The 21357-nt window shown below is 38.7% G+C and overlaps 1 protein-coding gene across 1 annotated transcript in view; it reads right to left on the bottom strand.

Moving 5' to 3' along the window:
• Positions 1 to 21357, bottom strand: part of mad1l1 (mitotic arrest deficient 1 like 1) — a 206873-nt gene that overhangs the window by 146841 nt on the left and 38675 nt on the right. Inside the window, exons 11-12 of the mRNA XM_036535154.1 lie at positions 15008 to 15152; positions 4534 to 4674 (exon numbers count right to left, since the gene is read on the bottom strand). Coding sequence (XP_036391047.1) covers positions 4534 to 4674; positions 15008 to 15152 — 286 coding nt within the window. The remainder of the gene's footprint in view (positions 1 to 4533; positions 4675 to 15007; positions 15153 to 21357) is intronic.

The following is a 21357-nucleotide window of genomic DNA, read 5'->3' as shown; positions in this document are numbered from 1 at the left end:
TCAGACCAGTCGGGATAGCCTTCGTTGCCCTCTCGCATCAATGAGCCTTGGGCGCCCAACACCCTGTCGCCGGTTTGTGGTTTGTCCCTCCTCGGACCACTGTCGGCAGGTACTCACCACTGCTGACCGGGAGCACCCCACAAGCCTTGGCGTTTCAGAGATGCTCTGACCCAGTCGTCTGGCCATAACAATTTGCCCCTTGTCAAAGTCGCTCAGGTCTTTACTCCTGCCCATTTCTCCTGCATCCAACACGTTGACTACGAGAACTGATTGTTCGCTTACCATCTAATCTACCCAGACCTTGACATGTGCCCTTGTTTGGAGATGATCAATGTTATTCGGTTCACCTGTGAGTGGTCATAATGTTTTGGCTCATCAGTGTACACACACACATACACATACACACACACACATACATATTTATATATATATATATATGTATATATATATATATATATATGTATATATATATATATATATATACACACACACACATACACATACATACACACACATATGTGTACTTTATTCTTTTCCTGGCAGTGAGTCATTCTGCACAGCAGATCGCATATTACCATGTTATCAGTGGTGAAAAGTGGAAAAGCTAAGCCGTATTACATTTGTAGCTAGTAAAGCCCAAGGTGTTAAAACACATTTCAGCAATAGCTGTTATTTCAGTTAGGTGAATCACACCTATCTAAATTGGAGCTGGGTTTCCTTGGATCACCTTTATAAGGGAAAGTCAATACCATTTTGCACCTGGCAGAGTGCATGAATGTTCTTCTGTATGAAACGCACTCACAGGTCATGCTGGGTGCAGTGAAAACTTATGAAAGGTGGAGCCTACAAAAGGAAAATTAGGAGTAATGCTTGATATTCAAAAAACTCTCACGTAGAAGAATGTCCCTCATCCTGTCATTAATTTGTCTGTGTATGACACTTTTAATGCGTGAAATATGTCATTAGTTTCTACTGTGTGTTTTATGCTGCTGAAGGGTCAATATGCATTATATGACATTATGTGATCTATTACATGACATGCAACTACGTGACAACATATTAGCTTTTTCATTCAAAAAATAATGACAAAGCCTCATAAAGGAAATAGTGTTGTATACAAAGTACAAGGTCCAGTTTAGAAGAGTAGCTTCTATGACTCACAAGTATCTCAGCACCATCAACACCATCAAGGCTTAATAGATTTCTTATCTATCCAATTACAATGTAGATCTAAAATATGCATTATGTGTATATTTAATATTGTTTGAAATGTGTATGTAATATTATTTGAAAATGTGCAGTACCAGTAAATGCTTATCGCTTATAATGTAAATATTGTACAATGCCATAGAGCCAGCTGACAACTTGAGTAAAGAGATGAAGGCAACTTTTCTGAAGTGACAGGGATATTTGCATCTGTATGAGGCAGACCATTTCTACCACTTTAACGACCATTTCCACAAGTAGAAAGTATGGATGTCACCACTGGAGATTTTGACAGTATGACATTATCACAATTTCACAACATGACACAAGTTTTTAAATGCATTAATTTACAAATACAGTACATTTTAAATAAAGACAGCTGTCTCTTCCATTGGATAAGTTAAACTGTCTTTTATACAAAACTTCCAACTCATTTTAACAATTGCTGGATATAAAGGAATAGTTTCGTGATGTAATTGTTCAGTTGGTGATATATGTACCAAAGAGAGAGAAGCAAGGAAGTTATTCTAAGCCAGAACGCTCAACACACAGCAGATGAAGTAAAAAGGGAGGGAGGGATTTATTTAGCCATTTATACTGGGGGATGATCAGATGGCCAGATTCTGGAGAGCCAGATTGGGAAATTGGCCAGCTGTACATGCCACAATTTATGCATGTGCAGCTGCATAGTGAAGAACAGTTGAGTCAAAGGCAAATAACCCTGGCACACTCGACAATATTCTGCTTTGGATCTACATTTTGCATGCTCTTGGCAGTGTTCTGTAATGCTTGGTTATGTAGTCCCATATTATATTCCAGAATTCTCTAATCCAACCTTAATCATCAGGACTCAGAATACCATGCTTGGATTCTGCTGACTAACACCACAGACAGACTATCTGGTAATCTGGCCTGGTTTGCTGCAAAAGGGCATGTCAGGTTGGCAGAATTTATTAAAATGACCACTGCTTTCAGGCAAAGTGACCTAGCCGTATATGAGGGACTACTGCAACTACATTGGACCTGTCATATTTGAACATAACTCCCCCTAACACTACACAAACTTTGATGGCGCTCTGAGAAGCCATCTGCCAAGTGTCGCTTTTCAGAGGGCATGTCAACGCTGTCTGTATCATTACCCCTTGTCATATGGTTCTCAATTCTAGTGCACTGCATGTATAAAACTGCATATCTGCCTTTTATCTTTATTATTAATTTTTGCAATGCTGTCTTCAATTTAAAAAGGCAGAAGATGCAAGAAGAAAGTTAATGAGCATAAGCCAAATACTTTAGGATGGAGAACTTTTGTATCTAGTTAAAGTTAAATTTTCAATAAATTAAAATCAATATTTTAAGGACAACTGAAACAAACAGCTAGGCATACATATACGCACAGCCAGCAGGTGGCTAGGCACATAAGGCACAGGAAACTTTCTTCTCTCGGGGAGTGCAATTACAGATTTTAAAGCTCTCTCACTTAAATGTGAACTAGAGTGTATCTGTTTCTATTACACCTATCCCACTATTTTCACCACATCATCTCATGAGGCACATGTTCACACCGTTGAAGCCGGTGATGCATCCAGCAGAACAGCAGTAGCCTTATGTCAGCAAAAGCACATCACTATCTGGATGTTTTGACAGATGATCCCACCTAAGGGAGCTTGACAAGCCTCACACTCAAAAGTGAACATTAAGTGAAGTTTGACCTTCTTCTTAGTGGTTGTACATTTCTGGCTGGTTTGATTTGAAATGCTGTGCACATATATTTGTCACAGTCGTGACGATCTTACTAACCACTGTTAGTGTACCTGATGATATCCATTCACAACACTTTCCCACCAATTTTGATTGTTCCTACATCTAAGTATGGCCTTATTTGAAGTCAGTTATTTTAAAACTGTACATCTGATGGGTATGTGTGATCTGAATGTGACAACAAATTGGTTTTACAGTGTCAATAAAATATCCATTTTATCAATAGGGAGTGGCAAGTGGTTTTGAAAGGAAAAAACATAAAATTAAGAGGGTTTTGATAGTAAGCATCAGGATGATGGTGCCTGATAGGGACCATTTGCTCTCTTGTGCTCTTTTCAACATCCCAAGAATGGACCATTCAGGCATGACAACTATTTGTTTTTTTATTACCATTTTGAAAAGGCACATGTCAAATTTGCCACAGTTTTATTTATTTGTACAGAGTTACAACTTCCAGTACTGATGTATTAATTTATTGTATGACTGAATAATTAGTGAGTGAGCGATTTCAGACGCGAGGTTGCCGTTTTTTAAAATAACACTTGTATCTTTTCACTGCAACTCTACATTGAGATTTAGAGAATTATTCCTTTAAAAAGTAATAGCGGCAGTAAAACTGTATTTCACACTAATATGGTTAAACTTTGCAATTGGGGGGGGAGGGTAAAAAGTGAAATTGTTAGTGAGTGCATGGAAAGTTGAACAGTGGTTCTGAAAGCTTGCTTCACTGTATGTCAATTCAGGTTCCATTGCGCCTCAACAGAGTATAAATGTTTGTTTTCTAAGAACCTACAGTTTCCTTGGGTTGTTAGCAAGAGATTTCTCCTACAAGATCAGTCCTTGATGTAATCAGCTGTCAGGTGAATAAGGGTTGTAAGGAAAAAAAGAAGTAACACTGTATTGCATCATGCTCCCACACCCCCCACACACCCGCTTTACCATCAGTCCAAAGAGCAGACCACAGTAATACTGATTACTTCACTCAAATTCTGGTCACCTGAAGCAGCATTACAAGAGATGACAGAGGTGACAATTCTTAGGGCTGCATGCAAACTTGAATACTTCCCCATCATTTCAAGTCAGTGGTTACAGTGAGTGAGGTTTGAGAGGCAACCCCATACTAATCAAGGGTTTCTTGACCAAAATAAGCCAAATAATTGTTTGTGCGTATGTATGTATGTGTATATACACATATATAAATACATATACATACATACATATATATATATATACATATAGGCACCTACACCTCGAAAGTACCTATATGCATGGGTTACCATGATAAAGGTATCTTTGAGCCCCTCTTCATTCCTAGAAGTAGCTTCCATTATTTGCTGAGTCAGAACTGGCTGCATTAAAGAAAGATAATCTGAGTGCACTGACTTTTAAACATGGGCCTAACCTACACAGACACAGAGAACCAGTCTGCTGCACAGCTTTGGGTCTTGGCTACAATGAACCCCAACACAACAGTGCAGTGAGTTCATAAAGGTTAGGCTTGTCAGATGTACCTGAATAGCTCAGTTCCAATGGACACTTCGCCTGGGTTGAGGTGGGGACAGGTCTTACCTCCATCTCCATGTTGTGTGCCTGGGCCTTCTGCAGCATGTCCTCAGCCTCCTTCACACGACGGGTCAGCTGCGGGGAGTACTCGCTGGCTGCTAATTCACTGTCATATGACTCCAGAATGGCCCTCATCCCATCACGCTCCTGGTGATACACAGTACAAAGGTGTCTGAGAGGTTAGGAATTGTGATTAAAGCACTTGCATGACCGACAACTTTCTCCATCCCAGAGTGCTGCTGAGAAACCTGGGCATTTCCAGGACTCAGCTCCCATACAGTAGGGCAGCAGCTCCAGAACAAATCCATCAAAGCCTATCGTACCTATCGGCCTGGCACTGAATAACCAGCACAGGGCAACATTTTGTGCCTACACAACAGATTGTGCCCCGGGCACACAGGCATTCCAGCAGAAACTGGCCAAAGATACGCTGTCACGATGACATATTCAGTGAGGAGCCAATCTGTTCCAACACAACAGTGTACTGCACTGGACAGGCGGAACAGTCCCTTCCATGTTCCATTTTACAAGGCGACTTCTTGTGAGGTGGAAATGTGATAGTACAGCCTGCAAGGCTGGACAGATGTAAATCACAGGTAGCGTTTATGGACAGCTCCTTGACAGCTCACCACTACAGAGACAATATTTTGACAATATTCATGTACTAAAGCTTAGTTCAAATCGGGCCCTCTTATTTATACATTTACAACATGCCACACTCCTCTGTTAAGACTTTCCTGGCAAGGAGCAACGTTTATGTGATTGGCCAATGATATGTCCACCTGCCAAGACCAAAAATCTAGCAAAGTGAACTGGCTAGTTAATTTAATCAGAAGCATAGATAAAATGACTGAATCACTACAGAAATTCAAACTAGATTTAATTTTCCTTTTTAAAACTACACTGAAGAGTGACCAGCTTTCAATTTCAAAGTATCCCCACAAGCTTTAGAGCAAGACTGTCTTGAAGAGCCTCTGCAATTAAAAAAAAATCTGGCTGGACAGGCAAAGGCTTGACTCACACCCGCAAATATATCAAACTGTTCAGGAGGGAGGTGTAATGTGTAATTATTTCCGAGTGAGATGAGGTGTTCCATTGACTTGTTCTGTGGAATCAATCTCACCAAGCAAAGAAAAAAACTCACATCTAAGATTTCAATTTCATGGTTACCATCTCTGTCCAAATTTATATTTATTCCCTACAGTCATCTCCAGATGTGTACAATTTATTAAAAAAAGAGACACGATTGTTGACACTGTGATCATTTCAGAGAGAATTGTACATTTTACCACCTAGCACTTGAGCCCTACAAATACTCATAGTGCTCTTCAGCTTAATGTAAGAGAGCTGAAGCAGGTTCCAAAAACTACTCTCGTCACACTAAGAGCCCTAGATAGGAAGACCATATTTTTATTCAAAACTGTGTAACTGATTAAATGCTAAAATAACAATCACAGAGCAATCGGCTACAGACCCTAAAACTCTCTCTGTTGCCTGGCAAACTACCTGGCAAAGGACTAACTTCAGTTATTTCTGTAGCAGCTCACATCAATGTGCCCATGAATATAGCGCAAAGAAAATTGCTTTTGGCCACTCTGCTTCATTCAGCTCATTAACTGAAGAATTAAGTGAACAATTTAGTACTTTGGGCTATATTATTTGTATTATATGTGTGTTTCAATTCAAATTCATCAGTCAGGGAACAAGTGAACATGAAATTGTGTGATTATTGTCAAGCTGAAGTGTCATAAATCAGTTAATGAATAGGTATTATACCTCACAGATGTATACAGTGGCCTATGTTTATTAGCATTTTACCAGAGAAAAAAAATGTACATCATATTTAGCCACAACTGTGCATGTGTGTTGTTGTCAACACATCAAGTCAAGAAACAGCTAAATGAACAATCAAAGTGTTAAAGTGCCTCACTATCATGACCTGTTGGTAAATATCTCATTTTAAGTGAATTAAATAAAAACGTCTAACCTTACAGTCTTAAACTCAGTGGATCAATATAGCTTTCAGGGTCATTATCTTTGTAACACAGAAATAAAAGATAAGAATCAGTTACTGATTGAAGTTTAATGATCCATGAGAACAATTTTCTGAGACTTCATTCTTAACCATTGCACAATTCACAAAATCAATTTTTAATCAATTGTGTTTGGTCTAATCATTTTCAAATCCATGCTTCTGGAACAGATAGAGATTAAGATATCTGCATTTATAGCTGATATTGCCTACATACCCAGTAAGAATTACTTCAACATTGGATGCAATTAAAAGTGGATTAGTCAGTGGCGACTCTATTAACAAAAGACAGTTTTTTCAAGATGTTTTGAGGCATGTAATTATGTTAACTCCTGAATTTACCAGAAATTCAATGTTTTCTGCTTGTCGCTTACAATAACAAAAGTGTTTTCTTTTAAATTAGTTGGACCAAATCAATCATAGTTTTGTAACTTAAAACTTACCATTAGAGAGCAGACAGTGAGAGTCAGTTTCTCCAGACCCAACTATCATCAACACAACAGCTAAACCAGCCTGTCCTCACAACTGTTCACTCTATCATCACAATTTTGTATCAGAAACATTTTTAATGGCTAAGTCCCCACTGTGCAGCACTACCATAAGTAGAATCAGAAGCACTCAAAGCAACTTGAATCATCAAATGAATTAACATCAAAAACCCTGTCCTGTAGCATGAGCAGTTGTTTCTTATTCCCAGAGGAGTGAGCATGCTATCCAGAGAACTGCTGACTATGGTCTTCTGTTTGTTTTATTTTACCAATTAAACCTAACTGCAATAACACTATGAAAACATAGGACTTTGAATCATGTATCGAACAACAATGTAAAGCCCTTAAAAAGAGCCAGCATCTTACTGCATATGGTTAGGATTGTATCAAAGTTCAACAAAGTACTTTGACTACATGCAATTCAAGAAGAGGCCTATCTCAGAAACTGTTATCTACAGGACTTTATTTGTTTTGAGCACAACTGCTGCTCTCATTCTGTAAGCTTCTCTGGGATGTCTTTTAATGACCCATTAGGAACACAAAAAGTCCTGTTATTGGTGTGCTCTGTACACTGAAGCTTTTTGTTGTAATGGTACAGATAGTGCACCAACTGATGGGCATAAAAGCCCACTGAAAAATACCCTCTCATCTCTATAAAGCCAACTGAATGTTCTATTAAACCCAAGTGCATATGAAGCTTTTATTAATACCATTAGCACAGTGCTTTTGATGAACACATCTAGAGTACATGTTGTACCTTAAGATACTGCACACGAAGGAGCCATTCAAAGGTAAACATGTTATTAGTTTCCATGAAACCACTATCATCCTGGTATATTCAAAACATTTCAAGTTTGATGAAGAGTGTACTTCCTACTTAAAAAAACAAGCAGCAGCTTATTTCCCAGTGGTATAAGACCACCATGCACATTTCTTTGAGAAGTCAAGCTCTACCGCTCCAGTCAGTGAGGGTTCTGAAACAAGAACAGGCTAAATAAATACAACAAAACCAGAACAAGAGGTTAGACATCACCAAGACACCAATTATCACATTAATTATAAAAGCCACAAGCTCATAACTGCAAGTTTACAAAAGCCACATATCATTCTATAAAACGTCATTATCCTCTGTGCAAACTGAGACAGACATTTAGCATACTAGAGAGCCAGTGGATTTCCCTTCACCCAGTGACAGTTAGCCCTCCTCACTTTGGGTAGTGATTGTAAAATTTAGTGAGAACTGAGAATAATTCCAAAACACTAATTTCTTCCATTTCTTTTCTGTCTAACAAATATTTGATGATAAACTTCAAACTGTTGCTTTAAAGACAACAACATGTAATGCAACTACTATCTTTAAACACCATCTTTCAATCAAATTTAGCAGAATCATTTGCATCCATATCGCCAAAGATCCATCCAAACTAGTAGCACAAATGACAATGTCAGCCATCACACAACATTGTTTAAATCAATATATCATGGCCACAGCTGTAATAATACAGTCTTTGCAATGCACATTACGCTCATAAAAACTCTACAGCACGTCATTGTGATAATTGGTTTTACGGGTTACTTAACCTGTGTTTGTTTTTTGTCTTTTTTGTTTGTATTATTAACTCATTTTAAATATACACAGCTTATGCCATGGTGGATGATTGCTTTTGCAATGACATTATCACTGAGAATTCCCTCAGGAAGGCAGATCAATCTAGCAGAGTAACTCATTTCTTTCTAAAGAGCCCTTCCATTCCACTGTCCCATTTGTGGCAGTTAAGACATATATTTGCATATTCCATTTGCAAGACAGAATTACTCAATTAGCTTTCCTTTGTTTCAGCGTCCCTCTTGCCATGGCGGTGTGAATGACAACACATCATTATCACTATAAGAGAGGCCAAGCTAGGACAGAGCGGGCACTGACACCAGGCTGCAGGAAGTCCATGGGAAGCAAAGAATTAATTGTTGTTTTTTTTAATTTATTTTTTTATATATATTTTGAATTTTTCCCCTTCTGAAGCCAACTGGATTTTCATTACAGGGTGGTGCTGATGATGATGAAACCAGTCATCATCTGGGGAGACAACTCTGATTAACTATTAAATTAAAACTGCAATCTGATGGAATATTTACAGCTACTTATAGTTAAAAAGTAATTTTCATTGTTTAAGTGACTTAAGATACCTTAGTACCTGTTAACCACAGTAATGCAACTCCTTTGTGTACTTTTTGCATGTGTGCCAAGTGAATAATCTTCAACAATCTTCTGTTATGCCTGTTACATAAGTCATACTCCAAATATCATGTGATTTACATTCCTTCTATAGTAGTACCTTATAGTAGTAAAAATTCTGGATATCTTAAATAGCAGATAATGATTAGGAATAACAAATTCTTGATTTCTTCTCTTCTTTGGAGACTCATTTGTAAAAAAAAAAACAGCAACCTATCAAAAATAATCCTTTTCGTGAGACAGTGCAGCTTTCTCCTAGGCAGTGGCCATATTAATTGTTTCAGTTAGGGGTAATCGCACAGTACAGAAAATACGCACACATCCCAATGCGTCTCAAGAGCAAGGTCAATGGGAAACTATGACTGAAACAATATTAACTCCACACACAAGTTGCCCACAAAAATTAATGGATATTAACTGCATGGAAAAATGGACAGTCATTTTGACCAATCTGGTCTTTGTCAGATTTTGGAGGCACACAGGAAGAATATCCCCACTGCCGTGTGGACAAATCTGGAGATACTGAGCAAACTGTGCAACAGGGTGAAATTAACATTAACACCTATAGCAATGGCATGCAAAACATACGACAAAGTGATTTTGGAGAGGATGTTAGCGAAGCTGATCAATACACCAAAAAAGTACAGTCACTCATTTAATGCATAAGTAAATAACTGCATAAACAAATAAACAAACCCAAAGTAACCCTCCATCAGGAGACAGCAGATTAGTCCTTGAATACAAGACACTCAACAGTATATGTCAGAGCTATTTTCTATGTAAATGTATAATCATCCAGCAAAAGAAAATTCTTACAAAAGGTTCAGTGGGCTTTTCATCCTTATCAGCAGCCTAAAATATGCAAAGCACTGTTGCAAATTTTCAATTTCAACTACATGTGTAAACTGCTTATGCTGCCATATTATACAAGGTTTTCTCATAACCAACAGTAAGCTGAAATTCCTTTCGTTTAATCACACAGATGGAAAAGGAAGCATTATAGAGAATCACTGTGTACGTTCAGTTTGATACATTTTTAAATTGCTCATCTTATTATACAGTACAAGTCTCTATTATTATAATACATGGGAGCTGTCACCCTCCTCCTCTTCCCTCACAGAGGCATCGCATTAGCATGTAAATAGTGAGTGGATCCAAGGGTCTGACAGGGAGGTACATCCCTTTAATTAACTCTAATCCGCTTTTAACCTGCAATGCAATCTGTTTCCACAGTCTGCTACATGCAGCTCCACAGACCTTTCATAGCAACTCACAACTCGCAGACCAGATGGAAACTTTAAAAAATGACCACTTGAGAAGCACTGAGGAAGTCGAGAGCGGCGGATAAGTTTGAGGAGTCTTGGGCCCGCGCACGCGTGCTTGGAAACTGCGCATGCATGTATTTGAGGGAAGAGAGAGGCATAAACATGCTGGTGAATGAGGAGTAATGTTCACACTGTTAAGTGCTGTGTTAGGGGCACACAGGGAGACTTGAAAATAATGAGGTGTCTGACTTGAGTCTGAAAGCGTTGAATTGAGGATCTCTAATTAAGGCAAATCTTTGTATTGTACAACCTTTAAAAACACACACCAGTTGCCATTAATCACTGCATCTCAAATTCTATAAAATAATCTCTGTTACTTGTCAGCTCATCACATACTTAATGGGCATCAGCATACAGTTTTGTAATCAGAAAAATGGCAATCTATGATTAATCTCATGTTTAATGCAGATAAATCAAACCATAAGTGCTTGTACAAAGGAATGAGGCCCCTGCTGTATATGAAAACACTTTTCAAAACACTTTTTAACTGTTTTTGAACAGAAAGTGCTTCCCCCTACATCATTTTAGACATTCAAATCAGGAAGTGTCAGTTTAGAATTACTCCAAATGGCCTTATGGAGTCTGACAAGTAAAAAATAGCCATTTATAATAATTGTCTCATTGACGCAATCAAAAAGGCTCCACACAATAACAAAGAGCTTCTCCCTGATATAACTACCTCAAATTCATGTTGTTATTTGTCTGCAGTCACAGAGTTCCTGAAGTCGTTTTTGGAAAGGTGACAGTGTGTGTGTGTATTTGTATGTGCGTTCAAGACTCCCTCCTAAAACGCCACTCACGATTGTTAGCCACGAATGAAATTCAGTGCAAGGTTATCTTAATAAAAATCACAGAATTTCAGAAAGATAGAAGTTTCATTTGGTTTCCATTATTTTTTAACAAAATTGCTTTTAGGTCAATTCCACCAGGTCTTCAGAAGATAATACCATGGTGTTTCTATCAGGTCATGCCCCTGCTAGCATTAAAATGTAATTCTGATTATCTGGAAAAAGGAGAAGAACGACAAGTTTAAACATAACTATGGCCTTGGTTCCAGCACAATATCCATTCAAACATTAGAACCATATCTCAATACTCATATCTATTTGAATATTGTTCCATTAGGGAAAATATAATGCAGCCTGCCATTTCTATTGAAACACTCTGTAGAAGAATATGTATGTACATCAAAAAGCAACAGCTTTTCAACACCACAGTTGATATAACCCTAAAACCTGAACTAGAATATAAAACTTTTACAGATACTTGGTTGTAACCTGAATATAATGTAAACAATCAACCCCTGAATTTGTTTGTGAGGATTTATCATAAAAGACTTATGATCCCTACCAGAAGTTAAAAGTACCTAGTCCTGCAACTAAAGGTTTCAACCCTCTCGGCCCTTCAGCACATTATTTTAACTTTAGGGTTTGCTTTCAGGAGCAATATCACACAACTAAGACCAAAGCTGGAGGAAATCAATTAGATCAAAAAGGGAGGGTAGACACGTGTTTAGGGTAGTCCACTAAAAAGAGGCTGGATGGAAAATGTCATGCTTGATGGTCACAAAGCTACTTCCAGTTGGCAAGAGATGACAGCACTGAATTTCAAAGAAAGTGAAGGTCTGCAAAGGCTAAATGTGGCCTTCTGCTAGAAGATTGTGTTGGCGGCACTTCAATGCATACTGTAAGATCCAACAAGTATCAAACAGCCTCACTGAGACAGTCTGACGTCATTGAAAATATTTTGCGCACACAAACATACACTTTTCACCCAATGCTTGTCATTTGTGGTTTGAAATGATAAAGTGCCACTTTTAATTTTCTTCAAATTCTTCATCACACTTACACTGTGACTTTATGATGGTGAGTGATTGGGGAATCTCTTAAATGGAAAAAACATGTGTAAAACTCCTGTTCATTATCAATTCAAACCTCCTCTTTGACCCCAGTCCAGACTGAGATTATGATGGGAATGTGAAAAATGTGTGTGTTTTGAACAACTAAGAATGCCCTCAGGAAACAGGCTTGGATCCAATACAAAATCGATAACAAAAACCATTGCGGTCTTTGAGGGAGCAGATGGGGAAGAATAATGCAGTATTTTTCTATGGTAGAAAGGGGAATAATTAAAATGTGTATATTATTCTTGCCCCGCAACTGTCTGTATTGTTTTTCTATAAAACCACACAGACTGAGCTTGCAAATGAGGCATTTCTTACTACCATACGGCAGGCCCCGGAGAAGCAAATCAAACTCGATTCCCTACTTCACTTCCTCTACAGCTTCATCCTGCCTGGGTCCTGCGCTCCGCTGCCATTAGCGCCCTGGATCCCGCCTCCTGTCTTGCCATTGATTCTTTGCACTTGGTGCAACACGACACCCATTAATCCATGGAGCTGGGTCAAAACAGCAGGGACCCCTTCACTTCTGCCGCTAGACACAAACACTTCGGTCCAGAAGATTAGAGCCACTGGAACATTAAAAAGGTATCCAACACAGTGTTCCCCTCTGAGATTTACTTTAAAAAAATCAACACACATTTAATTAGAGAGGGATGGCTTTAAGTCAGGGGGTGAAGGTGTGTATAATTGTTTTGTTTTTTCTCAATTATATCCTTCGACAACTCAGTAGCTCTGCAGAGGCTTTAATTGCAGATAGCAATTAGAGCATTGCTGCTGCAATCAAGACCTTTTTCATGAAGGAAACCATTAAGGTCTGCTAAAGCATAATTGGGGGGAAGATGCACACACCCTTATTGCAACCCATTTAAAAGAACAGCTTTCCCGGCAGAGAGAGCATCAATCATGTGCTTGATGGCTGGAGCACACATTTTTAATAGGAGTCAAAACGTCAATCCAGCAAAGACGAACATTACCACAGTCACAAAACAGCCTCAGAGGAGCAAAAAATGTGATTTTGAAGACCGAAGGTTGACCTGCAACACAAGCAGGAAGGTGTAAAAAATAGATTATTTTTCAGGAATGGGTATGAAGTAGTCTACCCTGATGACATCACCAGTCAACAGGAAAGGGTCTTGCTGTGAATGTTTAGCCTTTCCCATTCTGTGGGTATATATTATTTCACCTCTAGGCAACGGTGTGAAAAGGCAGGAAAGGGAGAGATTTAGCCCTTGTGCCCTAAGACAGTGTCTCAGAAAGGTCATCCTATAACAGGTTAGCAAAACTCTGAAGCTGTACCATGATTATGTATGATGTATAAGAAATAAACATGTAGTAAACCAAGCCAAAATAGAGAGAACTTTTCCACCCTTATATGCAACTATCCTTTACTCTGGATCTGTATCGGACAGGCTAAGCCGTAACATTGATGCCTGGTAAAAAAAAAATGCACAAATAATCACACTAACAGAAGATGCAAGACTGAAGTAGCATTGCCTTTGGTGCTCCAGATATATAAGACACAGTATTCTATGACTCCATTCTCTTGGGCAATTGACACTTGAAAGGTTGATTAGTGGAGATGAGTCTGGAACAGATTCATACATGAAAAAAATCATATCAGTGCGGTAAGATTTACTGTCTCTGGTTCTTGATGGTGAAATTGATTTGGTGTGAGGAATGGATATAGTCGGGTTCTTCACGCTTTCATAGAGTGGTACAACAACAACAAAAATATGGAAAAAAATAAGATGCGACCATAACATACTTCGTTTGAGAAGCTTATCAAAAAGACACAAAAACCTGACGTATGCAGCCTCCTTACTTTCTCATGTTAAATTGAGTGTTATTTATACGGCTGCTCAAGATGTGGCACAGAACTCTTTGTCCAGGGTGTAATATGTCATGTTTTTATTGTTTCAATTAATTTCTCTACATGAATCATTGCATGTATACATTCCATGCAGCATGTTGGATTAAAAAACACACACACACCAGTTGCCCAGTGGATAAGTCAGCAGCGAAACACTCAAATTTCACAAGAGTTCACAAATAATGATATCACAATGGCATTCAAAGGATCACTGTAATATCATTTGTGAAATTCCATGTGGTTATAGAAAGGTGTGGAGGAGATACATGGAGCTACTGGAATGCAGAGCACAGCCTTGAGCTGCAAGACCTTTGTGGATGTGCTGGACAGTGGACAGCGCTGATTTACGCTGATACTGGGGACCAAACACCACTCCCAAGTGAAGGAGCATCACTCTTCTGCCGAAGACATATAGCACTTGTGATAACCTGTCAAACAAATCTAACTCAATCCACACTACATCCCTCTGCCCTCACAAAACATGCCCACTTCCTCCTTAAGACCAGCCTTCTTGGACTGGAACCAAGGTTACCTGTACCATGAAGGAGTACAACTGCAAAAAACCAGCGAAAAAGCTGCAAAGTAGAGGCAGCATGCTCCCCCCCGCCCCCCAGAGTTTGAACACCTACCTTGGTTAGGAGTAAGACTCTCTTCTGCAGGCGTCGGACCAGGGCATCCTGCTGTTCCCGCTTCTTCTGTTCCTCCAGGACCTTGGAGCGCAGCTGGCCCACCTCGCTCTGGAGCTGCGCCCGGGTCTTCTCCAGCGTCCGCGCACTGCAGGGGCAAGCACACAAAACCAGCTTTGCAATGATACTGATGCAATGCTCTTCCAACACAACACTACATAGGATTGAATGCTTACAATGGAGGTGCCCAGGATGTATCTTGCTAATAAATGACTTGTTCTTTGTCACATGACTTTATAGTCATTGAATTCTACAGAAATTTAAAATGGCATTAACCAAGAGACATCAGAGCCATTATGGTGATGAGAGAAACCACTAAATAGCAGGAAGCCTGTTGCTTCTGAAATACTTATTTCTCTAAAACAAGAAGAGCATTGTTGTTGATTTCTAGGAGGTTTTATTATTTCATTTTAAAAATGAAAATAACCCTCTCGCAACTGCGTCCTGTAACAAAGACTAATAACTCAGTGAGAAAATCTACCAGCCAGCAGGTTCCGGGCAGAAATTTACTCACAGCACTTAACTTTGTACCACCCACTGTAAGAGGTATTGAGGTGTGAAAGTTAAGTCTGAGTCCCATAAACTGCGAGTGATGAAAGTGAGGCATGTGAAAAAGAAACTCAGCACAATTAGGTCTGAATTGACCCCACACTGCATACACAATTCAACAGCCAGCAACAAATATCCAAGCAATATATAACACATATTTTAATTTGACACAGTTAATTCCCAGTGATTAAAAAAAAATTAGTTCTTTCAAACAAAATACGGGAACAAGACCAGTTCAGTCTCTCTATAACCTTGAGGGGGACCCCTGTTATTCTACACCCATCGATGCAAATCAGTCCATTCTATTTGCATTTGGAGATAAATAGATACTGACTGAAGAGAATCGTCTACCACTTGACCTTGGGAAGCGAGAATGAAATTACTTGCGGCAGGAGTTCAATTCGATCAAATTCAGGGAAAGGAGGGGTTGGGAGAGAGGAAAAAATAATCAGGCCCTCACAAGATTCATTTACCCTTTCATCAGCCTTCCTCTAAGAGAGGGTCCATCCCTCCAGACCACAAAACCAGCTAAGCAAACCACCCTGCAGTCAGAGCGCATCATCCATGACTGTCCATTCCCCACCGCTGGTAAACATTTGATTTCATGGAAACAGATTTTCAACCGGGAGACTCAACCTCTAAACATCCTAACATTTGAACCAGCAAGAAAATCATACAACAAAGAACGGACATTCTGCTGGAAGTCAAACTTTCCTGCCAAGGTTAAAAAACAAGAGTTCTTTCAGCAAATATTTGTTGAACAGTATTGTGATTGTTACAAATTAAATCACTAAGAGCATCTTATGAATTCATTGCTATATCTATTACATAAGGTGTATACACTTAAAATAGTCCTGATATCTTTGTGCATGTTTTAATTGCGCCCATACAGACCTTTAGGAAATTGCCCAGAACAAGCTGTCACAAATGAACTTCCATTCTAGCACTGTTAGAATATTACAAGGCTCAGTGTCAGAAGTTTTAAGGTAAGGACACTTAACTCTCAAAGTGAAATGAGCCATTTAATTGAAGCATAGGAAATTGCCATTTTATTTTTAGTTTCCTGTTATTTTATTTGTCCTGAAGCAACCAGTTTAGAACAGAGCTGTGTTCTGTCTGCTGAAAGCAATTTGTTTGTATTTTCCTTACCTATTTTCTCTTGTCATTCTGAAGATTGGTTACAATTTTCTTCAGTCATTATCATTTTCTTCTGTCTGCACATTCAGTATCAATGTGGGCTGAGCTAATTTCTATATTGCTAGCTGCTTGTTGTAAAACGTGATGTGCCATTTCCTGCAGTCTAACCAGAGCAGCAAAGAGACGCAAGAGCACTTAATTAATCTCTAGCATGACTGGACAACAGACCAGGCCTTTAAAACAGATGTATATTTAAAAAATATACATTCTCAAGTCACTTTGAATATACTTTTCACTCTCCATGCACACTAATGGCGTGTGTGTGTGTGTGTGTGTGTGCGCGCGCGCGCAGAATGCTAGCAATGCTGCACAAAGTCTAATTCCTGTTCCTACTCAGGGATGATCCTGATTGCTCCTGACGTTTCATTCTTAGATTTCTTAGATTAATCATTGCCATGTTTCAGGAAAATATGACAACTTAACAAAAACAGCTATAGCAGGGGAAAAAAGAATCAAAACATTTTGCAAACAGCATAAAGCTGCAAAGACAGGCCTCTGATTTGAACACAGCACTCTGCATACAGATTGCCCTCTGTCTTTTATACAGTATATGTTTACTTAAATTACTTACAGGAAGGCCACACCTGGCATGTTTCAAAATCAAGGGCTGCTTGGTTGTCTAACCGATTGCCTAGCAACTGTGGCAGCCTTAAACATCAAGGTTGTTGACTGGGCAAGTGGGTCAGAAATGCACTTGCCCAATCTAAACTTCCACCGACTTGATATTGCATAGTTTAAACTGTAAGAAAAAGTGTCTAAAAAAAGATGCACTTGATGCAAACACATGGGTTTGATGACCTGTGTCTTTGCTTTTTGATTTATTCTCTTGTTTTGTTAAGTGACTAAACAACTCTCACTGCGCTTACTCCACCCTCTCCCTGTTAAAAACATGTGAGTGATATTTCTTAGAGGTCTATAAATCAATACATACTGTCATAACAGGGGTAAAAATAATAGTGGATTTCTCCCTGTTTATATCTAACTCAAAGTACAGGGGGATAGGGAGTGTTTGTTAAACATTTCATTTAAGGTAAGTATTTAATTTTCAATTTACTGGGGGACACGGACTACAGGTTATATTTATTTTATTTAGGTATTTACATATATTTATAATCTTAATGAACTGTTATGTAATCCTACATGGTTTAAAAATGCCAAGCCTGAGACAGACACACTTGAACTTGACTGGCATAACACTCAAGTCTTGAACAGCAAGAATCATTTCTTTGTCCACCCAGTTCAAAAGAGTACAATGTCATAATGGAATATACAAACTGAAAACTTAAAAAAATCTCTCCCTCAGTGTTATTGCTTAATGGAAATTAATTTCTGGGGTTAGTAATTTATGTTGATTTTTCCCCAATTACAACAAACTATAATAATCCACACAAAAAACAAAAGTCTCTTCTCAGCTAATGACGGACATGCCCATTAGAGTTATTCCCTATAAACCACAACATTCGTCCACATACAACAGCAGGTGTTAAAACAGATAAGGCGGCAAAGCTAATATTTCTACTTCAAAATAGCTGTCTTTCTCAACTAGTAGGAGTTTTATTTTTCATTGTAATTGCAGTAGAAAAAAATAAATATATTTTAAGATTTGTTGAGACCTTAATCTAGACTGACACGGATTTGCAGTGAGTTTCTGCCTGAGATAACAGACTCAGTGGTTATCATCTTGAGGGAGCAGCTCATCTCACTACTGAAAGTACTACATCTGGCTTTACCTTGTATTCTGCTGCAGGAACGACCAAAATAATGTGCTTTGTCTCCACTCTTATCAGCTTTATTTCAATTACACAGATTTAAGAAGTTAATGATTTCTAAAAAATGTAAAAAGTGTGAGAACGGGAGTCCTTCCATATTGAGGCATTTTGTGTGGATTGCATTAATGTTCTACACTCCTGTTTATTGGATTGGTGGGGTTGCCGCAAATAAACTTAACGATGAAGGAAATTCCTGTTATGTACACATTCAGATACAACTTTGCTTGGTCCTTCATTCTGAACTTTTTGTCAGTATGCATAATTAGTATATTAGTGAAAACTGCATCTTCTTGTTAACCACCACTTCAATATACAAAGCATGATAAACATCATCTATGGATGCAAACACCTGAGAGTTGCTGAGTTTCAAAGGCAGTTAAATTCTCGCAGTTGAGCATACCACTCATGATGCTTTACAGGATTTATTATGACTGGGCATGTAACTAACAGATATCCAGCTAACTGTTGCTTTAACCACTATGCTACACTGCCACCACTATATACAGTATATACATTCCATTCACTGGTGGGAGAATTAGTGGAAAATTTGATTTATTGAGACATGGTTCCTCTATAAGTGTGCTAAATTTGATCAAGATCAGTTGTTGAACGGCCGCTACCATAAAACTTGTTTTTAAATGTTGTGGTAGTTGTTCAAAAACTTTCTCAAGAACTTTCTCAAGAGCATAACATTTGACCTGCATGTTCCAGTGTTTTATTTTGTCAAGTTTCTAAAGTCTCTACCTTGCATAGTCCTGACACCGCAATCAAATTACAGAAATACACTAAAGGTCATAAAGTCTACACTTTTTCTTGTTGTTGTAGCACTTTATGGGTTACGTTTTCCCACCAAATACCATGCAGGGATATTAAATAGCTAGTCAGCCAATCAAATTTAATAATTTGAGTATAACATGCTATTGAGAAGATATCAAGCAGAGTTGCAGATATGGGGGCATTCTATAACATTACATTCAAATATGACTTTCAAAAATATCTTCTCAACATGTTGAGAGCAGGTGTTTCTTATTGTATGGCCCATTTGCCTTTTGCTGCAGTTATTGTTTTTTGTTTCACTTTTTGTTTCACTTCATGATTTTAACACTGCCCCTAACAAGGGAAACATGTAAACTTCAGAAAATCCCAGAAGGTCACATCAGAAGACATGCTGACTTCACGCAGAACAAACCGAGACCACCACACTCACTTCCTATGGTGCTCATGGAAGTCTCATTACAATACACTTATTTAGCAGATACTCTTATCCAGAGCAACTTCCAGCACAAGAAGTTTCAAGGCCTCAATCTGAAGAAAGCCATATATGCAGTGATACAAGATGAGTGTGCCCAAAACTAGCATTCCGTATAGAAATAATCATACAGATTTAGGACAGAGCAACACAGGTTATGGATCCTACATCTGTACAACAGTATTATGAAGTAGAAAAATGCTAAAACTTTCACAGAAATTACAGGATATGGGTGGTTGAAAAACTGTGTAAGTGGGTGATGTCATTTTGGGGGTAGAGTGATCTACACTACCAGTTTTGGTATTTGTGGAATGCATTTTCACAGTAAATACAAAGCATGCCTAATTTTAGTGTTAAGAATGAATATGTCTACAGACATACCCAGTGAAAGGATCATAATGTTGCTTTCTGGTATGGATATGAAATTGTCAACAGATAAAGCTTTAAACCTGTGAGTTCTATGCACCAGGTACCACACAAAAATATAGTGCAGTCCAGAAAAAAGCTGACACCTGACAAATAAATAGAAAAAAAGACTCCATTTGTCAGTTGTGCCAGAGGTAAACAGTAAGGGATGAATGAGAGCTGACAGGTGAAGTTAGTACTGAGGTGGCTTTCTACCTGGATGGCATGTTGTCAGGATACTGGGAATCTCCCAATGGCCTTGAGTACATTATGGAGAGGTTCATACTGATTGAGCTTCATGTTTAAAGGCCACTGTCACATACAGATGGTCCAAAATGAGGGAAAATTAAGGAAATAAAGTGGTTTGCAATATGTATCTCTTATCCCACTGTAGCTTGCAATAGTTTGAATTTACTGTAGTAAACAGTAGTTGAACTAAAAATACAGTTTCTTGCATTTTATTACATTGGAAAGGTAATTAAGTCTCTACAAGTGAGGGTGAGGAGGGGATCACCTTTAATAGCATTAAGAAAGGCTAAGATCTGCTTATTCCTTTGGTTTCTTTTCTCAAAATGATGGGTGCTCATTGACAAGAACACTGATTTATTTCTAAAATTGTACTGTCAACATCTCACCAACAGTACTACTTAAGCACTTTCTGATGCTGGTCAAAACACGACCAAAATGCAATGTTGAAAAATGCAATGTACATTTCACAATTAAAATGTTCCCTGCTGCCTCTCTGCTTGGCACTGAGCAGGAGAGGAAATGCGTCCTGCCCAGCAACTTCATGCCACAAAAATCAGGACAGGCTCCAATGGTAGGATTATCCTTATAAGGCACAGTTTTGCCTTAATGTGAGCACTGATTAATTAACCACACATGGGTTCATCTCAATGACAAGCCCTACAGTTTGGTTTGAGACCTGTGATGAGGCTCTTTGTTAACTCGGCATTACGACCCAGTAGACCAGAGTCATTTTAGCCTTGACCTTACTCTCTACTACACAGAGAGCAATTATATTACTATAAAATTTAATTTGGCGTTTGCATGGAGGTTCCTTTACTTCAAAGTCTGCCAGGGATAATTACTTCTGTTCCCCCCCCCCCCCCCCCCCCCCCCCC

This window comes from Megalops cyprinoides, chromosome 1, assembly GCF_013368585.1.
Source record: "Megalops cyprinoides isolate fMegCyp1 chromosome 1, fMegCyp1.pri, whole genome shotgun sequence".
Lineage (NCBI taxonomy): Eukaryota > Metazoa > Chordata > Actinopteri > Elopiformes > Megalopidae > Megalops > Megalops cyprinoides.
Note: the sequence above shows the minus strand (reverse complement) of the source record. Positions and strands in the feature narration are given on the sequence as shown.